Genomic DNA, 20855 nt, shown 5'->3' with positions numbered 1-20855 from the left:
CATTGTAGCTGATCTTATTCTGTTACTTTGCTCGTAACTGTGGATTTAGCAATGAAATTATCTGACTGTGGCAAAAGTTGCAGAAGCAGTTCAGCTGCAGGATGGGACTGAAGGCTAAATTTTCTCCTTGGGTGACACCATGGAGCTTTTTCTACCACATGCCGTATCCACAGTTTTCCTGAGAGCAGCAGGCTGAAGAAGGGTAGTAGGTACAGATTCATAAATTAGGATGGAGTATCAAAGAGCAAAATTTTGCCCTTATAGGTGTTGCGTGGTTTAAGAAATGAGTTTGGGAAAGGTTTTTTGCATTAGGATGCAACCATAGAATCATAGAATCATAGAATCATTCAGGTTGGAAGACACCCTTGGGGTCATCGAGTCCAACCATCTACCCTACTCTACAAAGTTCTTCCCCACACCATATCCCCCAACACCACATCTAAACAACTCTTAAACTCATCCAAGGATGGTGACTCAACCCCCTCCCTGGGCAGCCTGTTCCAGTGTCTGATCACTCTTACTGTGAAGAATTTCTTCCTAATGTCCAGTCTAAACCTACCCTGTTGCAACTTGAAGCCATTCCCTCTTGTTCTATCGCTATTTGCTTGTGAGAAGAGACCAGCACCAACCTCTCTACAGTGTCCTTTCAAGTAGTTATAGAGGGTGATGAGGTCTCCTCTCAGTCTCCTCTTCCTCAAACTAAACAGTCCCAGCTCCCTCAATCGTTCTTTGTACGATTTATTCTCCAGGCCCTTCACCAGCTTCGTTGCCCTCCTCTGCACCCGCTCCAGCACCTCGATATCTCTCTTGGATTGAGGTGCCCAAAACTGGACACAACACTCCAGGTGTGGCCTCACCAGTGCTGAGTACAGGGGGACAGTCGCCTCCCTGCTTCTGCTGGTCACGCTATTTCTAATAAAAGCCAGGATGCCGTTGGCTTTCTTGGCCACCTGGGCACACTGCCGGCTCATATTCAGCCGCTTGTCAATTAGAACCATCCAGGCATCCAATTGAATTCACAATTCAGTCTTCTATCAATCTCTTTTTGGTGAATACACGCAATGCTAAAATCTTATTTGTATATATGTCAGACTTTCTCAACTCACTCATATTACGTCTTTTGCCTACTCACTATTAATTTGGCTTCCAGGCAGCCAGTCTCATGGCATGCACTTCCAACAGGCCTTTCAGAGCCGTGATCTCTCTTAAAGAAGAGCTACCAGTGACTGGTCCAGCCCCTGCACAGAAGGACCAAATGTCACCCACCGGTTCCCTCCTTTGCAATGGGGCAGCATTTGCTACTCAAGTCGTTACCTTCTCTTTTTGAAAGCCCGTTTCCAGCTGGGCTTACTCTGCTAACCTCCACCTTTCACATTGAAATTATTGAGGCCACGTCTCTACCTCCAGCGTTTTTTCAGCTTTTTCATAATTTTTCTTTTTGCCCAGCATGAAGGAAGCTGTTTGATGCAAATATACAGGAGGCACAGGATCAGTAGGGGGAAAGAGAGTCTGTTCAAGGAGTCTGGGGAGGCTGGAGTGGCACAGGGTCTGTAACCAGTTATCAAGGTGGAGGGTTGTGAAAGCAAGACTGGAAGCTGATGAGAAACAAGGGTGGGGAGTGGGAGTCATCAGTGGGACTGAGTGTTTTAGACATGGGGTTTGCAGAGGGAAGGACCCGGGCTATCTGATTAGGGAGACTTACACCAGGACCATCTGTAGCAATGACGGGCGAACACAACAGAGGAGGGATTTTTCAAGGAAAAAGGAAAGGAGAGAAAGATCAAACTGCGAAATTGAGTCTGGAGTGAGCTGAGGATGCCCTGGTGGGTAGGGATCAGAAATGTCTGAGACGGGGACACTTTGAGTACAAAGGTGATGAGCTTGGGGGAAGGGAGGAGAAAGAGATCTAGAAGAGAATTATTTGAAAAATATATGTCAACTTAAGAGCTTAAACATCCATTGCAAACCAGTTTATTCTACAGATCTCCAGATACAGACAAACCTCTAGTGTTAAAAGGAACCATAACTGATTTATTTCTTTTCCAAATAATACTATGCCTTGGAAATTTCTCTTACTTTCTTGTTACTCTCCCTCCTATTACAAAACTGTGGTCAGACAACTGAGTATTAATCTGAAGCAGCATGTTCTGCTTTGCTGCAACGTAAGTCTTGCTAGTCTGGCTTTGTGAAACCCATTTTGCAATTTCTGCTCAAAACTAAACCTTAGAGCAGGCTTTAAAATGACGTTCAGCGTGAGAAAACTTCATTTCAATTTATCCTTGACAATCTACGTGGCAAGAGTGGTGTCTGATCCTCCCCCTGCCTTTGCGTTGTAGAATTTGCTGCTGTGTTTTTGCACTGTGGTCAGAGGGCAAAGACCATCCACCCGCTGAGTTGTTTCAGTAGCTCCTAGAGGTGATGAGTTTCCGCTTTGGGGTTCTGTGCCTCCCTGACCTGTCTGTCTGTCTGTCTGATTCTTTTTCTCTCTCTCTCCAAAACAAACTTTTATAGCATAAGAGACTTGCTACGCTTGCAGAATTGAACACTTTCCAGAAATTAGGAGATAGTGCAATTGTGCCAAGTCAGTGCAAGCCCAGGGTAAGGAAAGTTCGTAAAGAAAACGCCCATAGCATTAACTGTTCCAAGTTACACAAAACTTGCGTTTTCCTGACTTCCTTCCAGTAAGTCTTTCAGGTTGGGCTCACTGTCTTTGGATGTGCATTTTACAACAAAACCGCTTTCATTCCTGACTTTCAGATTTTTTTTTTCTTGAGCTTTCAGCAGATATCTCATCTGCTCTTGACATACGCGCTTCTTGTACCGAGTAGTATCACAGCATAGTACTGCAGCTGCATTTTCCTCTGAAAGCCCTAAGTAACCGAGATGATAAGGGTGTTGCTGATTTGTGTGAATTTGGTGTATGGCTGATGTTCTGAAATATCAAGGGCTGCATTTTTCACTTACTGATTAGCCCTTTCTTCTTGCTATCCTGACCAAAGATGCCAAAAATGCAAAGAGAAAAGAAAGGCAGTAATGTCTTCAATGGGTTTCCAAAGGGAAACCTTCTCAACCAGTTTACAGAACAAATCTGAACACTAGATTTGCAGTATATTAACATCAGGATTTGAATAAACCGAGCCATAAGCATGTGCTGCAGACACAACCAAAACCGTCGCAATTCCAAAGTATCAGTGGTTCCCAGTTAAACTGACAGGTTTCCATTAGGAAATGAAGTGACCGAATGTTATATAAGTTAAATAAAAAATAAAGAAAATAAAGTTAAATATTGATAAGCAGACGAGAGTTTGTAAGTAAACTTGGATTTAAAGTGTCTCTTGGAGAAATTTCCTTACAGGGAGAAGCAGCAGAGTTCATGGGATTGCTCTCCTGATCCATGAGCTATTTGACTGGGCACAGTTATACGGCCATCTCCAAACTGGGAGCAGATCCCTCTTTATTTAAGCCAGGAAGGGCTTTGTCACAGTATAATCGTATCAAACGGCCATGCTGCTGACACAGAGGAAAGAAAGTCCTCACGCACTGCTTATACTGACACAAACTCTGTCAAGAGCTGGGCCAAGACAGTGGCTTCCTTCCCAGTAGCCCATCCCAAACCGTTTATCGCCACTCCCCTGCCAGGAATAAACACCTTTCCAAATCTTTGGTAAAACCGCTCCAGTGAGCCCTCCCTGCCAGGCAGAACTACATGGGAAAGTTTGAATAGGAGTTTTTTGGTGGGTTTTTTTTGGGGCTAATCCTTGCCGTTTGGGGAGAACACGCTGCAAGGGATAAGATTTCCGTACCGCGGCCCGCAGGATGACCACAAGCTAACCACAGCATTGCAGTGCGGCTTGGGGAAACGGAAGGGACGGCAGTCAGTTCTAGCTATTCAGATGCAAGATAGGTTTCGGGAGAACTGGCCTTCAGCCATTAAACTTGCAGCGCAAGGGGCCACAGAAACGAACAACTTGCTCTAAAACTAAATTGCACTGTTTTGAAAGTCTTGGTTGTCTCAACTTAGCAGCTAGCGGCTACCGAGTCTCTTCTAGTTGTTGTTACGTAGAAGTGCAGCAAAAATCACTCCTTGAAGTGCAGTAATGAGCTGACCGCAGATACATGAGAGGGCTGTCTGAATGTTATGACTGGAATCTGCTTATCTAAGGATGAGCTGGATGTTTTCTTGTGACTCGCAAATTCTCATCTGATTTTCTATTTGTAACATAAGCTGAGAGAGTAAACTATAATATGGCCACAGATTGATGTCGTAACTCTCCAATTCATTTTTTAAAAAGTAAAAAAAGCCCACATATTCTTCCTTGTTGAGCTCACTGGTGCTCAGGAATAGGAACACCATCTGTTTATCAGTCCCTAGGATGATAGTCTTATATTCAACTACTGCAGTTCTGTTAAGCCCCTGCAATATGCAAATGCCCCAGATACGTACATCTAGATGCCACTTCTGTGGCACTGTGCCATTGCAAGAGCTCGGAAGCAGGGCCAACATATTTTATGCCCTAACATACAAAGGCAATGAAAGACTACCCCCCTGTCCGTAATTTTTCGAGTTCAGAATGCACGACAGTTTGCTGCTTCGGTGCATCCAGAGCTCCTCTGGAAATAGGCTGCGGTATTTGGTGTTGAGGGTCGGATGTGGTTTGAAAGGATCTAATGAAGTCTTTCTAGAAGCAGCACCCCGTGTGTGTAAACAACCCGGCCCCGACTCAGACCGATACTGACATCAGACCCTTGTGAAAATTTGATTAGACATTAGAAATGTCATTTTTGGTTTATGCTAGCAGATCACCGTTTGCTTTCAGTGATCTGAAGATATGCTAACACTTACCGATTTCTTCTGCATCTACTGCAGGTGAAAGCAGAACTGCAGTTCCTTGGTTTGAAGCGTTTCAGGCTACGACTGCCTGCTTTTCCTCCATTGCATTTTGGCGTTTTGCTGAGGAGGTTTCTCTGCCGCTGTTGAGTCTAGAGTCAGGTTGTGCTTCAAATAAGCAATAAATGGAGTCATCAATTTTAATGTCAGAAGGGACCATGAGATGATTTTGTCCAACCTCTTGTGCCGTAGTTCACATAACGTTTTAGGCACTGTGACTTGGGCTTTACTGCAGGATGTTGGTATGGTTGTGCCCAGCACAACTGAAATGAAGTACCTGATTTTAAGTAAAATGCCTATTCCCTTATAGAGCAGTACGTCATGTCCACGTTCAAAAGGAACCCACTGGAGCAGGCCTTCCGAACACCCAACACTCACTTGACGTCCAACTACTTGATAAACCAGTACTGGATAACTGTCAGTCACAAGGCACCGGCCATACTCTATGACCTGTACATGAGGCTCACGGGGAGAAAGCCCAGGTAAGAGACCGCACACCTTCAGCCTTCTGCACGCCTGCCGCTGTTATGGAGAGCAGATCTCTAACGAGTTCTGAGAACTGGCTGCCTCAGCCTGGAATCCCTGCTCTTCTTCCCATCTCCTTGTCTTGAGGAGATTGCTCAAAAAGGAACCACGTGTCCATAGCTAAGCGTAGCCTAGGGTTCCCACCATTTCCAGGGGACAGCACAAGTTTTAAATTCAGCTTTACAAGCTTCGGAGGTTCCCAAGCCACAGAAGAGGACTGCTAGTGATGTTGTTCTCTGTATAGCAAGATTTCCACCATTGCAACTTTCTGATGTGATTGCCTCTACCTGTCATGAGTAAAGACTCAAGCTTGCATAAGGACTTGCGTAAGGCAAGGTTTAGAACGTTCTAAATTATTTTTTTCCCATAAACCAGATGCATAATTAGCGCTTGCCAGCAGCGGCCCTACACCCTGAAATCTAGGAAGCAGTTGTTTCTGAGCATGAATAAATTCTGAATTGTATTTACAAGGAGAGTTTACCATTACAATTGGTATTTGAGCCTTGGCAGTGTCGTGGCTAGGGGGGAACACGTCCCATGTGGAAGGAGTCCTGGTGTAAATAACATAACTGAGCCAACGTCTTCTTTTACTCCCTGCCATCGCGGAGGGGAATTGGTTGTGCCATGCAAGAGCAGTACGCCAGCACCGTGTTCCATGTCAGCTGCTCTGTGCTTCTCTGCTTGTTAGAAAGCTGGCTTCAGCTGTTTGCAGGGAGATTCCCTGGCTGATGTATGGCTCTGATTTCTCTCAGATGTTCTGCTATGGAGGGAAATTGGTCCGTAAAAGACTTCCAGTTATGCAGGAGGCAAGAAGTACCCTAGAAATAGAGGTAAACTGAATATGAGCATGAGTAGCCTGGAATCTGCAAACTCTGTTGAAACAGGCAGCAGTAAGTTCTTGGCGTTACCATTACAATTGACATTTCATACAGTTGAATGGCATAGGTAGCCAATGGACACTGGCTGCAACACTGCACTTAAATTTCAAATAGAGCTCAGCATGAACTCACGCTGAGAAAGATCTATTCACCTGAACTTTCAGATTTGTGACCTGAGCAAACACAGCATAGCAATGAACTTGTGAGTTCGCCGAGACCCTTTTTTTTTTTTCTTTTAAAATATAATTCCCCTTTTCCTTTTACATGCTACTTAAGCTAATCCAAGTACTGCCACAATGTGGTAGAAAGCATAGCAGCAGCTCATTCTGTCTTTTTTTCCACAGCTACCTAAATATCAAGCCTTTATGCTCTAAGAGCAGCAAACCACATTCAAATAAAAAAAGTTGAATGTGTCACTGAACCTACTTTAATGTTTCCCTTTAATTTTTCCCTCTGCTTCAAACAGAGCACCTAGGTTTAACTGTCTTCCCTCTTGTTGCTCCCACCCGCTGAAGTACAAGCCATCTTCATGGCCGTTTCTTGAATTCTCTACATGACCCTATGCCAGATTTGCAAGCAGAAAGGAGAAACTTCTTTGCCAGGACCAAGACTCAGGCTTCAGTTCTCTACTGTATCCATACTCAGCTCATCATAAGGTGATGGGTTATTATATGCAACAGGTTATGTAGGAACTGCTTATGGTTTCCCAAGTCTACTGTTGATTCAGGACCAGCTTATGCCCTTTGCTAATTTGAATTGCAGGGTATTTAGGGGGAACTCAGCTGTAGTTCCTTGTAGTTATCACACGCAGTACTCCATCTACCAAAGGGTAGGTACAAGAGTCGTCTCCTTCAGCTTTAGACTTTTATATACTGCCTCTCGTGTGAAGTTTACTTGAAGTGTTAGCTCATTTCACATAAATTGCCAGATGTCTAGCAAAACTGCCCTAAATGTCTTGCCGCTGTTACTGCACATCCATCCATGACTTAGAAAACAATGTGGTTTATATCATTAGTAGTCTCTCGGGGCTATCTGTCACACCTGAGAATCTGCTCGTGCAAGGCTCAGTATGGGAGCAAGTAAAGAAACCATTGTTGTAAACAGTTTTTTAGAAGACAAGATGCATTTCTGAAGTGAAACTAATAAGGCTATCAGTGACAGCTAATACTTGATATTTTTTCCTCTCAGTCCCTCCACGGTGGAGAATGAGATTTTCTGTAAGAAATCTTTGCCATACCCTCTCAGAGGTTGCAGAAAAGCATGCTTCTACTTGCTTGATGTTTTTCAGTGGACCATTCCTTCATCCGAATTAGTAAATAATCTGAATATGTTCACAACCTTTTTCGCTCAAACAGTTAGCGTGAAACACAGTTTTCATACATACCTCTTTAGATGCTTCATTTCTCTTTTTGACGCTTGCTTCTAGCCACTTGGGTGTGTTGCTTTGGGTAGATCTGCAGCCAGAACTACTTCTGCCCACACTGACAGGAGGCCAGGTGGACAGCCTATTTTCAAAACATAAGTAGACGATCTTTATGGTCCCTTCCAACTCTAAAAAATTCAGTGAAATTCAGTGAAGTAGGGACACACAGTTGGTTCTCTTATCTTTTTTTTCCCAATGAATTCCATTAACCGCGTTAAAGATACTGATGGCTTTTGGGGAGCCAGTTTGAGGGGCTACTTCAGATCTTTGCAATCTAGGCATATACTTTGTTTCCCAAGTTCCTAAAAGGTATTAAAATATTGACAGAGCTTTCCCCCATAGTACTTGCCTACACAGGCACAATCAGGAAGATTTCTCTGAAGTCATTTTAAAGTAGTTTAGATAAACTGCATTCAATCAATGTGCACATAATTGTTCAGAATGAAGGTTCCCTTAATCTGATGGTTTGCTTTGCTTCTAAAATGAAAGCCACTTTATTTTGGAGTAGGAGCGCCTATGTGAGGTTTTAGCGCTCTTTCAATTCGCTTTGGGTAAGCTGCGCAGTTCTCCTCTGAATTGATGCGCTCATTGTGTCTTTTTCTGCTGTGCTGAGTGCTTATCGTGGTGGCAGTCACATCTGCACATGGAGAGAGGAGCCTGGCACCATTCTTTCCCAGACTGCCGCCTTTTATTTGTCACGGCGACCGTGTTACCCTCTGGGCAGCTCAAAATTTCTGATGAAAACAGCTCTGTTTTCCACAGAAATCAGCCTTTTAATGCTTTCTCTTGCCCTTATTCAGTCTGAGAGAACGTGGTATTCTCTCAAAATTGACTGAACACTTTAAAACAACTGCCTTTTGTACTCATGACCACTGGGACAACCGTAAAATAACCCTGCCAGCTAGGACAGCATTACTGTCATCCCCTTTTATATTACAAATGAATAATAAAAAAAGGCCAAGACACATGAGAGACCTGAACCTACATTTCCAAAGTCCCTGTGTAGCAGCAAAGCCCTTGAAGCAGCTTTCATCTTTACCAGGACACTCACACGCCAGGAAGACGTTCAGATATTTACACACAGAGGCACCAAAAAAAAAAAATAATCTTAGGTACTAGATGATTTTCAAGGTCATCCAGCAGGAGCGCATGCTATCACACCCTTCCTTTATAAGGAAGGACACAAAATAACCCTAAAAAATGCCACTATATCATACAGGGAGAGGAAGGGCCTTCAAGAAAAACAAAATAAATATATAATTTTTTTTAGAGAGCGAGAGAGATCAAAGAAGCCCAAAGACATGAAAATCATACCATTAATCCAAAAACTGAAGTTGGGCAATTGACTCCAGAACTTGTCCATGCTGCAGATGCAGTCACCTCCGTACTGGAGCTAACTCCAAAAATCAGAGCTTTGCTTTAGGAGCCAACTCGGGCTTGAGAACAGAAAAGAATTTGTGTGGTAGAATGAGAAGTATCCACCTTGGGAGGCAAGCAATATACCTTTGTGTTTTTGGAATCTGCTGTGTTCATACTAGTTCAGATGGGCTCTTCACCTCACACATGGTGCATGGTGTAGATACGGCCTCCAACCCTAGCTTAGTTGTGGCCAATAAGTTAGGTGTCATTCTTGCCCTGGAAAATGCATGTTTGCACCCATGTTCCAGCCAACAATAAAAGCTGAGTAACTGTCGGCTCAAGACTCACTGGAGCAGTTAGACTTGTTGAGCAAGTTCTCATCCTGGTGAGCTCCAGTGCAGCGATCATCAGGCACTGCAATGCCTTTTCATCTGGATTGGTGAAAACACCTACAGAGCAAACCCACAGCTTTTGCACAAGATCAAAATTCCTATCCACCTCTGACGCTCCTCCTTTGTTTCAGAATGATGAAGATTATCAATCGACTGCACAAGTCTATGATGCTCCTGCAGTATTTCTCCACCCAGTCCTGGGACTGGTCTTCAGATAATATGAATATGTTAATGAGTCACCTTAACACAGAGGACAAAAAGGTAAGTATGTCCTTAATATGGATTGCTAATCTCCAGTTCTGTTCATCTGCAGCACTTATTTTTGCTGTATGGTTGAGCTTTTGAACTACATCTGCCTAGATGGGCTGGAATTGACAAACCTGAAATAAATTATTTTCTCCTTGTTTTATTAAATAACTTATCAGGAACCTTCCATTTACAATAGGAGAATGTTTTCTCCTGAGGTGTACTGCCCGTTCTTCTGAGACAGGTCAATCACTGAAGTCTTTCCAGTTAACGTGGTGGCTGTGGTGGGTGATCTAGATGGAAAAACTAGGTGGGTGTCAAGAGGACGGGGCTGGTCTTTTTTCAGTGGTGCCCAGGGACAGGGCAAGAGGAAATGGGCACAAACTTGAATATAAGAAGTTCCACCTAAACATGAGGAGGAACTTCTTTACTTTGAGGGTGGCAGAGCCCTGGAACAGGCTGCCCAGGGAGGTGGTGGAGTCTCCTTCTCTGGAGACATTCAAAACCCATCTGGACACGTTCCTGTGCAACCTGCTCTAGGTGGACCTGCTTTGGCAGGAGAGTTGGACTAGATGATCTCCAGAGGTCCCTTCCAACCCCATGTGATTCTGTGATGTGTCAATGAAGCGGCAGCTGTTCCTCACCTCCCTTCCCGTCACAGCCTGCACAAGGCTGGGTCTGCTCACTAGCCTATGACTCCACTCTGCCCACGGGTGGCACATGCAGGGAACCACCAAGTTTGTGGGTCCCACTGGGCACCACCTCAACCTGACCCAGGTTAAGTTTTGTGTACGATCAGCAGCAGGAACGCCGGTGCCAAATGCAGTCGGAGCTCCAGCAAGGCCAGGGGGCAGCGGACCTCACACACCGAGCACCTGCACGCAGCTAGATGTTCAATTTGAGGACTAGATGATCTCCAGAGGTCCCTTCCAACGCCATGTGATTCTGTGAAATTATTTGAAATTTCATTTTTGACATTTTCATCTACATTGGTTTTAACGGGCACTGCATGGGGAAATTCAGTTAACACAGAGTGTCTTACTCTGAACAATATGGAAAAAAAAAAATACTATTTTATTTAAGTCCCCAAAGAGCAATCGATCTGCAGGGTGTCAAGCTCTGCTCTCGTCTTTATAGGTTTGGATACTACTCCTTAAGAATGGGATTGTTTATGAGAACTTGGTGAGGTGCACTGCATCCAGCGCTGCCACTGCTACTTTGTAAGCAGTATTCAAGACAGATAGCTCACGGGCAGCACAGATCTCTATACGTGTCTTAACAGACACACCGGGATCTGCACAGTGGCTCACCCCCTGTGTTTGACACAGTGAGCTAACCCTTCTCTGCTCAAGTTATTGCTGGTCTGATACCGAAGCTCTCGTGCCTAAGCAAATGGCCCTGGAACGGGGGTGAAAGGAAGGCGTTTTTCTGAGTATCTTCCCTTTTAGGACCCTGTAAGTAAGAAACGCCAGTCACTTCACTCATTCATTAAAAAAAAAAAAAATAAATTCTGTATAACTAGACCTCTTTCTCTTTATAAATCCTTTCTTTGCTCTAATAGACAGGCAGCCACCCGAGAGCTAGCGGTTAGGATTCGGCCCCCTCACCGCCACGGCACGGCTTTGCTTCCCGGTCAGGGAAATTTTGCCCCACCTCGAGTGCTGTGTCCAGTTTTGGGCCCCTCACCACAAAAAAGACATCGAGGTGCTGGAGCGGGTCCAGAGAAGGGCAACGAAGCTGGTCAGGGGTCTGGAGAACAAGTCTTATGAGGAGAGGCTGAGGGAGCTGGGGGTGTTCAGCCTGGAGAAAAGGAGGCTGAGGGGAGACCTTCTCGCTCTCTACAACTCCCTGAAAGGAGGGTGTAGAGAAGCGGGGGTCTGTCTCTTCTCCGAAGTAACAAGTGATAAGACAAGAGGAAATGGCCTCAAGTTGAGCCAAGGGAGGTTCAGGTTGGATATTAGGAAAAATTTTTACACTGTGAAAGCGTTATTAAGCATTGGAACGGGCTGCCCAGGGAAGGGGTTGAGGCACCATTTCTGGAGGTGTTCAAAAGGCAGGTCGACATAGCGCTTAGAGACATGGTTTAGTGATGGGTTTTGTCAGAGTTAGGTTGATGGTTGGACTAGATGATCTGAAAGGTCCCTTCCAATCTAGGCAATTCCATGATTCTGTGAACTTGCTAACAATTTTTCCAATATCCACATTTGAAATTATCGGGGGTCATTAGCTCTACGATGAGAATTTTTGATGCCAAACACCAGAGTAACCCATTTCTTGGACTCTGCTTGTCCAGACACTGAGAGAGAATGCAGCACAGAGTAAAAGTACTGCAGAAGCGCCTGTTGATTCAATGTCCAGTTCATTTATTTGTACACAATTCTAGTGACACATTAAAAACTGCATGGAGTTTTCCAGATGAGTCCATTTACCTGGGTGGAATTCCGTTTTTCTTCCAGGATTTGGTGGTTTTGTGTACGTGTGTGTACAAATACATGTATTTATGCAAAAACTGCCACCTGAAAGGAAACTTACCTTTTTATTTTCTGCCAGCTAGCACTAAATTTCTGCTTGCTTTACCCAAATTCCCAGCTGGATAAGACATTAATCAACAGCTGTGAAATATAGTCTGTTGGTGCCCGTGTCTTCTTGGAAACTTCATGGCTTTAAGAACTTCAGAGAGGGGGCCTTCCAGGAACGGAGGTCAATGAAGAATTGATGCTTAAAGTGAACTTGTTTTCAACTCTAGCATTTAATTTCTGCTCTTTGTCTTTAAATTCCAGTTATACAACTTTGATGTTCGTCAGCTGCACTGGTCAGAGTACATTGAAAGCTACTGCCTAGGTGCTAAGAAGTACCTGCTAAATGAGGACATGGCTGGCATTCCAGCAGCAAAGCAGCACTTACGAAAGTAAGTCGTAACCAGTGACAAGGACGAGATTTCCTGGCTACCTCGAATGGCTTTTGAAGAAAATTATTCTATTTACATTGCAATAATTGTCTCAAATAATAGAGAGATAAACATAGCATAGCTTATTTCATAGGGCAGAGGGCTGTCAGTGTTTTATTTCTCCATGCTGAAGAAAAAAGGGACTTTCGATGACAGTAGCAATCAGGGGCTAGATATTATCCCTTCCTAGCAGATGACCAATTGATGAAGTTATAATGCATAAGAGGAATCCACAAATGCAGATGATCTTGGTCATTCAGAATTACAATAGAAAAATAAGGGTCAGACTTAGATTTTGTGAAGCTCATATAAATTTTCAGCAATTCAAAGACATTGCATAAAAACTTTAAGCATTTGTATGATTTTAAATTTCATTTCACAGTTGAAGTTTCTAATTCCTTGGGGAGAATGAGCAAAAAATTCTCCAAAATCAGTGGACAGCTTGTGCATTCAATCCTTGGTGACAGTGTAAGAGAGTCTGAATTAGCAATTTGAGATTATCCTTCCACTATTCAGTTAAAGATTGTGCTCTTCCTCTCTTCTCCAGCCCTTTTTCTGAGAAATGCAGGCAAAGGGAGAAAGAGCAACTCCCTTGGAGTAAGACCCTGCTTGTTTCCTTTACGAAAACCATTTTTGTGTACTGTAAATGCTAGAAGCATAGAACAGCCTTTTGCCATAGCAAGGAATCCTAAACAAGTTCTTTGTTCATGGGTCATTTTTAAAGGGTTTGGAAGAACCTGTGTAACAGGTGAAGAGCTGCCTCCATAGCTCAATTAGGCAGTGTGGTATAGCACAGGGATAAAGTTTACAAAAAACCCAAACAAACAAGGACTCTTAATATAATTAAACCAATCTTGGCTACATTATGCATGAAGCTTTCTTCCCTTGGTCAGACACTGGGAAAGTGAGAATTGGACAACTGCCTAAGTTTTTGCTTGACAGAAAGAGGACAAGATGATTAGCATCTTAAAGACCCAATAATCCCATTTAAATATATGGTGTAAAACAAAGCCCAAACCCAAATCTCCAGTGCTGCAGTACTACAAAAGTGAAGACCATTAATGATTATTGAGTTAATTTGCCAACATTAAAGGCAAGGTTTCAACCAAAAAGGAGAACCTTATCAGCTCCTGCAGAGGTCCTCCAGCCTGTCACCAATCCTACTAAGAGTGGTGCTCAATGGAGTTAAATCCAACTGGCAGCCGGTCACAAGTGAGTGTTCCCCAGGGCTCAGTGTTGGGACCAGTTCTGTTTAACGTCTTCGTTGATGATCTTGGTAATGACAGAGTGTATCATCTGTAAGTTCACAGATGACACCAAGTTAAGCAGGAGCGTTGACCTGCATGAGGACAGGGAGGCTCTACAGAGAGACTTAGACAGGTTGGATCGATGGGCCAACGTAAACGGTATGAGATTCAACAAGGGCAAGTGCCAGGTCCTGCACTTGGGCCACAATAACCCCAAGCAGCGCTACAGGCTTGGGGAAGTGTGGCTGGAAAGCTGCCTGGTGGAAAAGGACTTGGGGGTTCTAATTGACAAGCAGCTGAATATGAGCCGGCAGTGTGCCCAGGTGGCTAAGAAAGCCAACGGCATCCTGGCTTGTATCAGAAATAGTGTGACCAGCAGAAGTAGGGAGGTGATTGTCCCCCTGTACTCAGCACTGGTGAGGCCACACCTGGAGTGTTGTGTCCAGTTTGGGGCACCTCAATCCAAGAGAGATATCGAGGTGCTGGAGCGGGTGCAGAGGAGGGCAACGAAGCTGGTGAAGGGCCTGGAGAATAAATCTTATGAAGAGCGATTGAGGGAGCTGGGACTGTTTAGTTTGAGGAAGAGGAGACTGAGGGGTGACCTCATCACTCTACAACTACTTGAAAGGACATTGTAGAGAGGTTGGTGCTGGGCTCTTCTCACAAGCAAATAGCAATAGAACAAGAGGGAATGGCTTCAAGCTGCAACAGGGTAGGTTTAGACTGGACATTAGGAAGAAATTCTTCACAGTGAGAGTGGTCAGACACTGGAACAGGCTGCCCAGGGAGGGGATTGAGTCACCATCCTTGGATGAGTTTAAGAGTCGCTTAGATGTGGTGTTGGGGGATATGGTGTGGGGAAGAACTTTGTAGTGTAGGGTTGATGGTTGGACTCGATGATCCCAAGGGTCTTTTCCAACCTAGATGATTCTATGATTCTGTGATACTAAGTAAGAAATAACCAATATAGCAAATCAAAGCAGAAAGTATTGGCACTAGACTGCCATTAAAAAAACATCTCTCAGTATGACTTCACTGTCTGTTCTGGTCTGAAATGAGAGTACATGGAACAACAGACAATTGCAATGTAGGTATTCCACCTATCTCATTACCTATTCACTATACCATAACTTCAACACAGTCCTCAGCAAGATGGTAGGGACATCTTAGGCACAGTGTCTTCACCAAAATAGGAATAGGAAAAGGCCCAAGGGCCGCTTGTAAACAGGATTTCTTACAAAATTGCCCGTAGCAAATGAAGCAAGCTGCTAAGGTTTTTGTTGGTTTTGTCTTTCTCCATAAGAATCCTCTCTCTCTTTCTCAGGCTGAGGAACATCCGATACGCATTCAACACCACCCTCCTTGTGATCATCTGGCGCATTTTCATTGCAAGGTCACAGATGGCTCGAAACATCTGGTACTTTGTGGTGAGCCTCTGCTACAAGTTCCTTTCCTACTTCAGGGCATCCAGCACCCTCAGGCACTGAAGCCACCCATCAGCAACCGGTCTCTTCCAGAAGGACCACCATCTCCTCTAATCAGCAACTATGGGCATCGGGGTCTGAAAGTAGCAGAAAAATCCACTCCCTCCAACAGCAGCCTGCATTTATTGTGCACTGTTATATGTTCACCTTTTTAATTTTAACTAATGCTTTAATACATGGTGGTCTTTCTTCCATAGGACCAGGCCAATTTTTAAAGCCATAACTGAAGCTTTAGGAACAGGTCAAGCTGGAACCATTCATCTAGAGTCTGATGTGTAAGAGTAATGATTAACCAAAGTCATTGTCTTCCCATGTACTACCTAGGCTATCTTGATCCCATCTTCTTCATCAAAAGAGGCAAATTTAAAGCATACAACCTCGGAAGAAAAGGATGCCATCAAAGGCGACCCAGCCAGGGTTATTAACTCGGAAGAGGTTTTCCTAAAGAGGCTATTCGTTCATTCTCATTCAGTGAAATGGTACTTAATGAAAAACATGATTTCACTTTTTTCAGTTGTCAAAACTTAAAGGGGGAAAAAAATCAGTTACACTAGGCCACCGAACACACTGAACAGCTTTCAGATCTTAAGATTGCTACTGAGGACTGATACTTTCAAGCCATAACTGAAGACGTGCATAGAATTCACGTACCTACTCACACACGCTGCTTTCTTAACGGAGAGGTGTTTTTTTCTCTCTGTGGTTAAGTTTCCAGTCTATTAAAATGCCCTGTTCTTGCATTTATCACATTTGCTTGGAACATTTTTTTGGCTTGAAAAATGCTCAATTTACCTGAGAATGAAGAGAAGACTTCTTAAAAGATAGAAGAATAATTAAGAAACTCTGTAATATTTTTGAAGAATAGGTCTTTTTCCTCCTTCCAGTTGTCTGCAGAAAACTTCTTTCCCTGTAGCTCACAACCAGCCTGATACTTACTGTCCTTCAAGCTTTCGTTACGGCTAAATCACTTTGCAGTTGAGAACTTCCACTGGCAAAGAAAGCGTAAAGACATGTATGGAGGAAATGCCATCAGGCCAGTCCTGCTGCCACTCCTGTCGGTAGGAATTAAAAAGTCTGAAACTTGTTTTCTTTGAAAATAGGAAAGGTTTCGTTGACTTCTGTGTAAAAACAATCACGCACTGTGAAGGCAATGCATTTTGTCCTACGTTGCAGAGTTTAGAAAGGAACCCAAGGATCTTCCTAACGCTCATGGCTGTTGGAGATACTTGTTTCACCTAGTGAAGTAGGAATTCCTCCGAGGGGAGAGAGAAAGAGAGAGCCTTCTTCAAAGTAGCTGGTGCAACAACAGCCTTAGTGCAACAGCAACAGATTTATCATGCCATCAGATTTCCAAAGTCAAATCTAATACTGGAATATTTTTTATTCAGGTAACACTGAATAAGCACTTTAAGATTACGAGACTTTAAAGCAGCTAGTTTTTGACACAATGCAGCATCCAATTGCTCCAGTCTTGTGTCACGCTAGCTGTCTGAAAAAGTAACGCTACATCACAAAAAAAAAAAATGACACAGTTGCTCTTTTGAGGGCTGAGAATAGCAGAGTATTTACAAAGCTGGCATTCTTCAAAAATTATACTTGTTTTTGGCAAGGCAGGAACGAGTAAATTAGGATGACAGTATATTTATATCCTAGGTCTCCAAGCTAGTTCAAAAGTCTTTCCTTTAGAAAAGGAATTAATCTTCCCCCTCGTGCCCCAGAGGTCTAGTTTCAAGCAATTGCCAAAGGATGCCTGCAGCAGAACCTGACCAGAAAAACCGTGTCCCAAACGGCAGGGCTCTGGCATTCCCTAGCAAAGGCCCCTGTGTTTGTCACGCATTACTTCTGATCTATGCTCAATTAGGTCAAATACCCGGTTTACAAACCTTGAAAACATACTTTCAAAATGGAAGCGTGCTGGTTGTTAGCTATACTTCCAACTGCAGAAAGCTGGCAGAGCATGCTGTGCGTTGCACGTTAGCAAGTGTCACTGCCTGAGAAACTAGGAGCTATGGGTTTGGGTGTTGGGGACCAGATGTTTCACGTACAGCGCTTCCGTAGCAGTGTATATGGTGAAGGTCAGCTGCGTTATACTTGGCTATGCGGAGACCGTGGCTACCTTGGCGGAGTGAGACGGGTTGCTGTAGGGCTTCCTCTAGGAAGGCTGTGTTCCCTCAAGTAAATAATCAGGTCATCAGCCAGCTTCCAATCTTTTCATATGAAAGGCTAAAAAAACAAAACAAAACTGCAGATGATTTTGAAAGAAGAAAAAAAAAAAAAAACAACTTCCTTAAAAAAAGTAGGTAAGAATTTTAACTCCTATCCTAGAAGTCTTTTTACGAGCCTGCCTTATATGCAAAGAGAAGCAACAGCTAAGAGGGTCAGAAGTCTTCTGCTGTGCACAAGAGACACAAACTTGAGTCTCACAGAAAAGTAAAATGCTGCAGACCTGCTACACCTACAACAGCTGACTGATGAAGACCAGACCTACTACCAGTAAAGCGCCCTGCCCTCCCGTCCCCGATGCTGGTCATGCCACGCGTGCCCCACGTACGCCTCTAGGCATTCACAGTTATTTGCACGGGCTCTATCGTCCCAACGGGTCTGAGATGTCTCTTTTCTCACCATGAGCGTATCCCGACCCGTTTTGTGCACGTGCAAAAAAAAAAAAAAAAAAAGATGCTTCAGGTTTTAGTCAGAACAACGGGGGCACCACGGTCTTCTTGACACAGATACAACACGCAGCAAAACCTGGAATCTTTAATTCATTTCTTGTGGCTTGAGATGTTTTCAGGCGGTTGTCTGAACCACAGAAATATTCCAGAAAAAAAAAAAAAAAACGCCTCAATGCTGAGACTGACACGTGGCAATGGCCTTTGGGTGCCAGTCGTGACTGTCATCACGGAAAGCTGGACGTGGCATAAGAACTTGTTCTCACCTCAAGCAGTGACTTACCTTTGATCTTTTACTGTGTGCTCCTCGGTGTATTTGTATTTGCTCTGAAGAAACCCAAAAGTTTTAGGGAAAATAATAGCGGAAAGAAAACACCAAGCGACAGCCACTTCTTTTCTTCCCTGTTCTAGCCCTTGCTTTTTCATGTGTACTCACAAGCTTTTGACAAAAGAAAAGCCAAATACAGTTGTTAGTTAAATGGGAGGTCCTGTGGCAACCGTGCGCAAATTAAGGTGAGCAGCTCAGGAGTGGATATTACTCATGGCTAAAGGTTAGAGCTTTTACTGCCGGTAAGGTTGAAGCTTTTTTGGTTTGTGGGTGGTTTTTTTTCCTACAGAGCTAACACGGTTAGTGCTGTGGGGAGGAGAGAGGAGGAGGAGGATGATTCCTGCAGCCTCTGCTCATAGGCAGCAGAAGCATTGCTGGGCACGGAGCAACCAGCTCAAACGAGCAAAGAGAGACTCAAGGGATCAGAGACAGATGAGCTGCCAAAACTCAGAGGACTCTGCCTCCCAAGGAGTAGGGGAAGAGCTCCATCAGCATTTTGTTATCGGTTTGGGTTCTCGTAAGAAAACGTATGAACTAAAAGGCTCCTCTCTCCTTCCCCCAGCTACCAACAGGCAGCATAGAGAACAACAGTGGCAGTCAAGAGAAAGTATCTGCCACAAGACAGTATAATGGGATTATCCTCTGTAACTGTTTGTCCCCTATGGACCTGCAGCGTATCTCTACCCCCTCACGGTGTCAGAAGCCTGCCTTGCTGCTACAGAAATAACACAGACCCGACGTACGGTTTTGTTGATACTACGCACGTAGACTAGTCTGCAGGCTACGGCTACGAACTGCTGGGCGAAAGCAATGAAACGCTGAATATCATTTCACTGTCACAAAGCAATGGGCATAAGCTTGCAATTAAGGAGTATCTCTTTTTTTTTTTTTTTTTAATTAAATTGCGATAACAAAAAAAACCACCACCAAATCCCTAAAATTAATCTGAGTTCAAACTGCCTTTTGGCTGACAACCAAAGCTGTTTATCTCCAGCGTGTCTGTTAGCAGAAAATAAAACTTCTCACCCCTCCACCCTCTATCTCAATAACTTTGTTAAGAAAATACAATTCTTTCTTGGCAGAGGCGGGAGGGTAACAGACATAGTGGCGTATTACAGGTTGTTGGCACGTTAGCAGCCTCCTCAATAAATTTCTTATTTTACATTTTCTCAGAAAACGTGATTATATACGCCCGTGTGTATAGTTACATCTTTCACCACCAGTCTTCTCATGCAACATACAGAGACGGTAAAACCAGTGGAGCTCATAGCGAAACGCCAGGCCGTGCTGGTTTGGTACGCAGTGTTCCGATTCAGTTTAAGACGATGTGATTAAAACCTACCCTAGTTTCCAGCGTAAAGGAAACCTAACCTATAGCGCTATTAATGCAATCCTCATTACAAATAAGCAACTGGGAAAAGGGGGGGGGGGGGGGAGGGGGGGGGCGTTCTTTTGTTTGTAAATAAGCTACAGCTTCATGGTCCAAACGCATGCTGTTGCTCTTCCAGCGTTGACGTTCTACCGCAGAAAGCAAGGATGAACTTTGATTACAATTGGACCCTTTATTCTAGCGCAGAGTAAATAACGTTCTGTACATTCCCCAGAAGCTAAATGGTGAATATCCCATTACATGGTGCTAAATATCGGTATGAAGGTGGTACAGACTTACTTAAGAGAATTAAAAACAAAACAAAAAAAAAATAGGCGTATTTGGGGAATAATTAAAGATGTACTATCCCACTTTTCTCTATTGCTTAAAAGTCAACTATGAATTGAGTTGGTTTGTTCAGATTAACACGAAACTGCTTGTAAAAGCTTTCTTGTTCTTAAATAATCTCGGCAAACCCCGGTTTATAGTAAAATATGTACTCTCCCACTGTCCGAAGTTTATATGGTTCTATCTGCTGTTTCTATTCTCTTGTTAGCTATGAGACAACTTACTGTTATAAATCTTAATTACAAAGTTTCTAATGTTAAGGTGTAATCTTTTGAGCTCTCAAATCAGATAAAATGGTAAAAAGTCACAAATTACGAGAACCTCAGCCATAAAATTGTTAATATGATGTTTATGTTATTTTGAACATTTAATAAAACAAAATATTTTAAAACTACGGTCGCTTGGCATCGCCCTTGAGTTGCTGAAGGAGAGGGGCGCTGCAGTTCAGCACAGGCTGCAGCTGCACCACATCTGTCCCACAGCTGGCAGCGCCCCAACCTGCGTGGGATGGCAGCTGCCCGTAGGGTAGGCAGCCCAAGGACCTGCTGCACAGCAAGGAGAGGGAAATCACGGAGGGGGAAATCCCAACTTTTTAAAAGCAACAACGGTGAGAATTTAACCCAGCAACGTATGACCTGGAAGGGTCCCGTCTCCGATAAGTGTCTTCCCGAAGGTGAGAGGGACGTGGGCTTCATCGAGGACAAACTGGTAATAACCCCACCAACTTCCTGAACAACACACCATTTGCACCT

The 20855-nt window shown here is 43.8% G+C and overlaps 1 protein-coding gene across 2 annotated transcripts in view; it reads left to right on the top strand.

The window, feature by feature from the left end:
* Nucleotides 1–16901, top strand: part of FAR2 (fatty acyl-CoA reductase 2) — a 94461-nt gene extending 77560 nt beyond the window's left edge. Inside the window, exons 8-11 of one of the 2 annotated variants that reach the window (XM_074148777.1) lie at nt 5199–5370; nt 9597–9726; nt 12492–12619; nt 15230–16901. In XM_074148777.1, the coding sequence (XP_074004878.1) occupies nt 5199–5370; nt 9597–9726; nt 12492–12619; nt 15230–15392 (593 nt within the window). In that variant the 3' untranslated portion in view covers nt 15393–16901. The remainder of the gene's footprint in view (nt 1–5198; nt 5371–9596; nt 9727–12491; nt 12620–15229) is intronic. The other variant, XM_074148785.1, reaches the window with a different exon arrangement.
* Nucleotides 16902–20855: the final 3954 nt, after the last annotated feature.

The sequence above is a fragment of the Numenius arquata genome, chromosome 1, assembly GCF_964106895.1.
Source record: "Numenius arquata chromosome 1, bNumArq3.hap1.1, whole genome shotgun sequence".
NCBI classification, from domain to species: domain Eukaryota; kingdom Metazoa; phylum Chordata; class Aves; order Charadriiformes; family Scolopacidae; genus Numenius; species Numenius arquata.
This window is presented reverse-complemented; position numbering and strand designations above follow the sequence as displayed.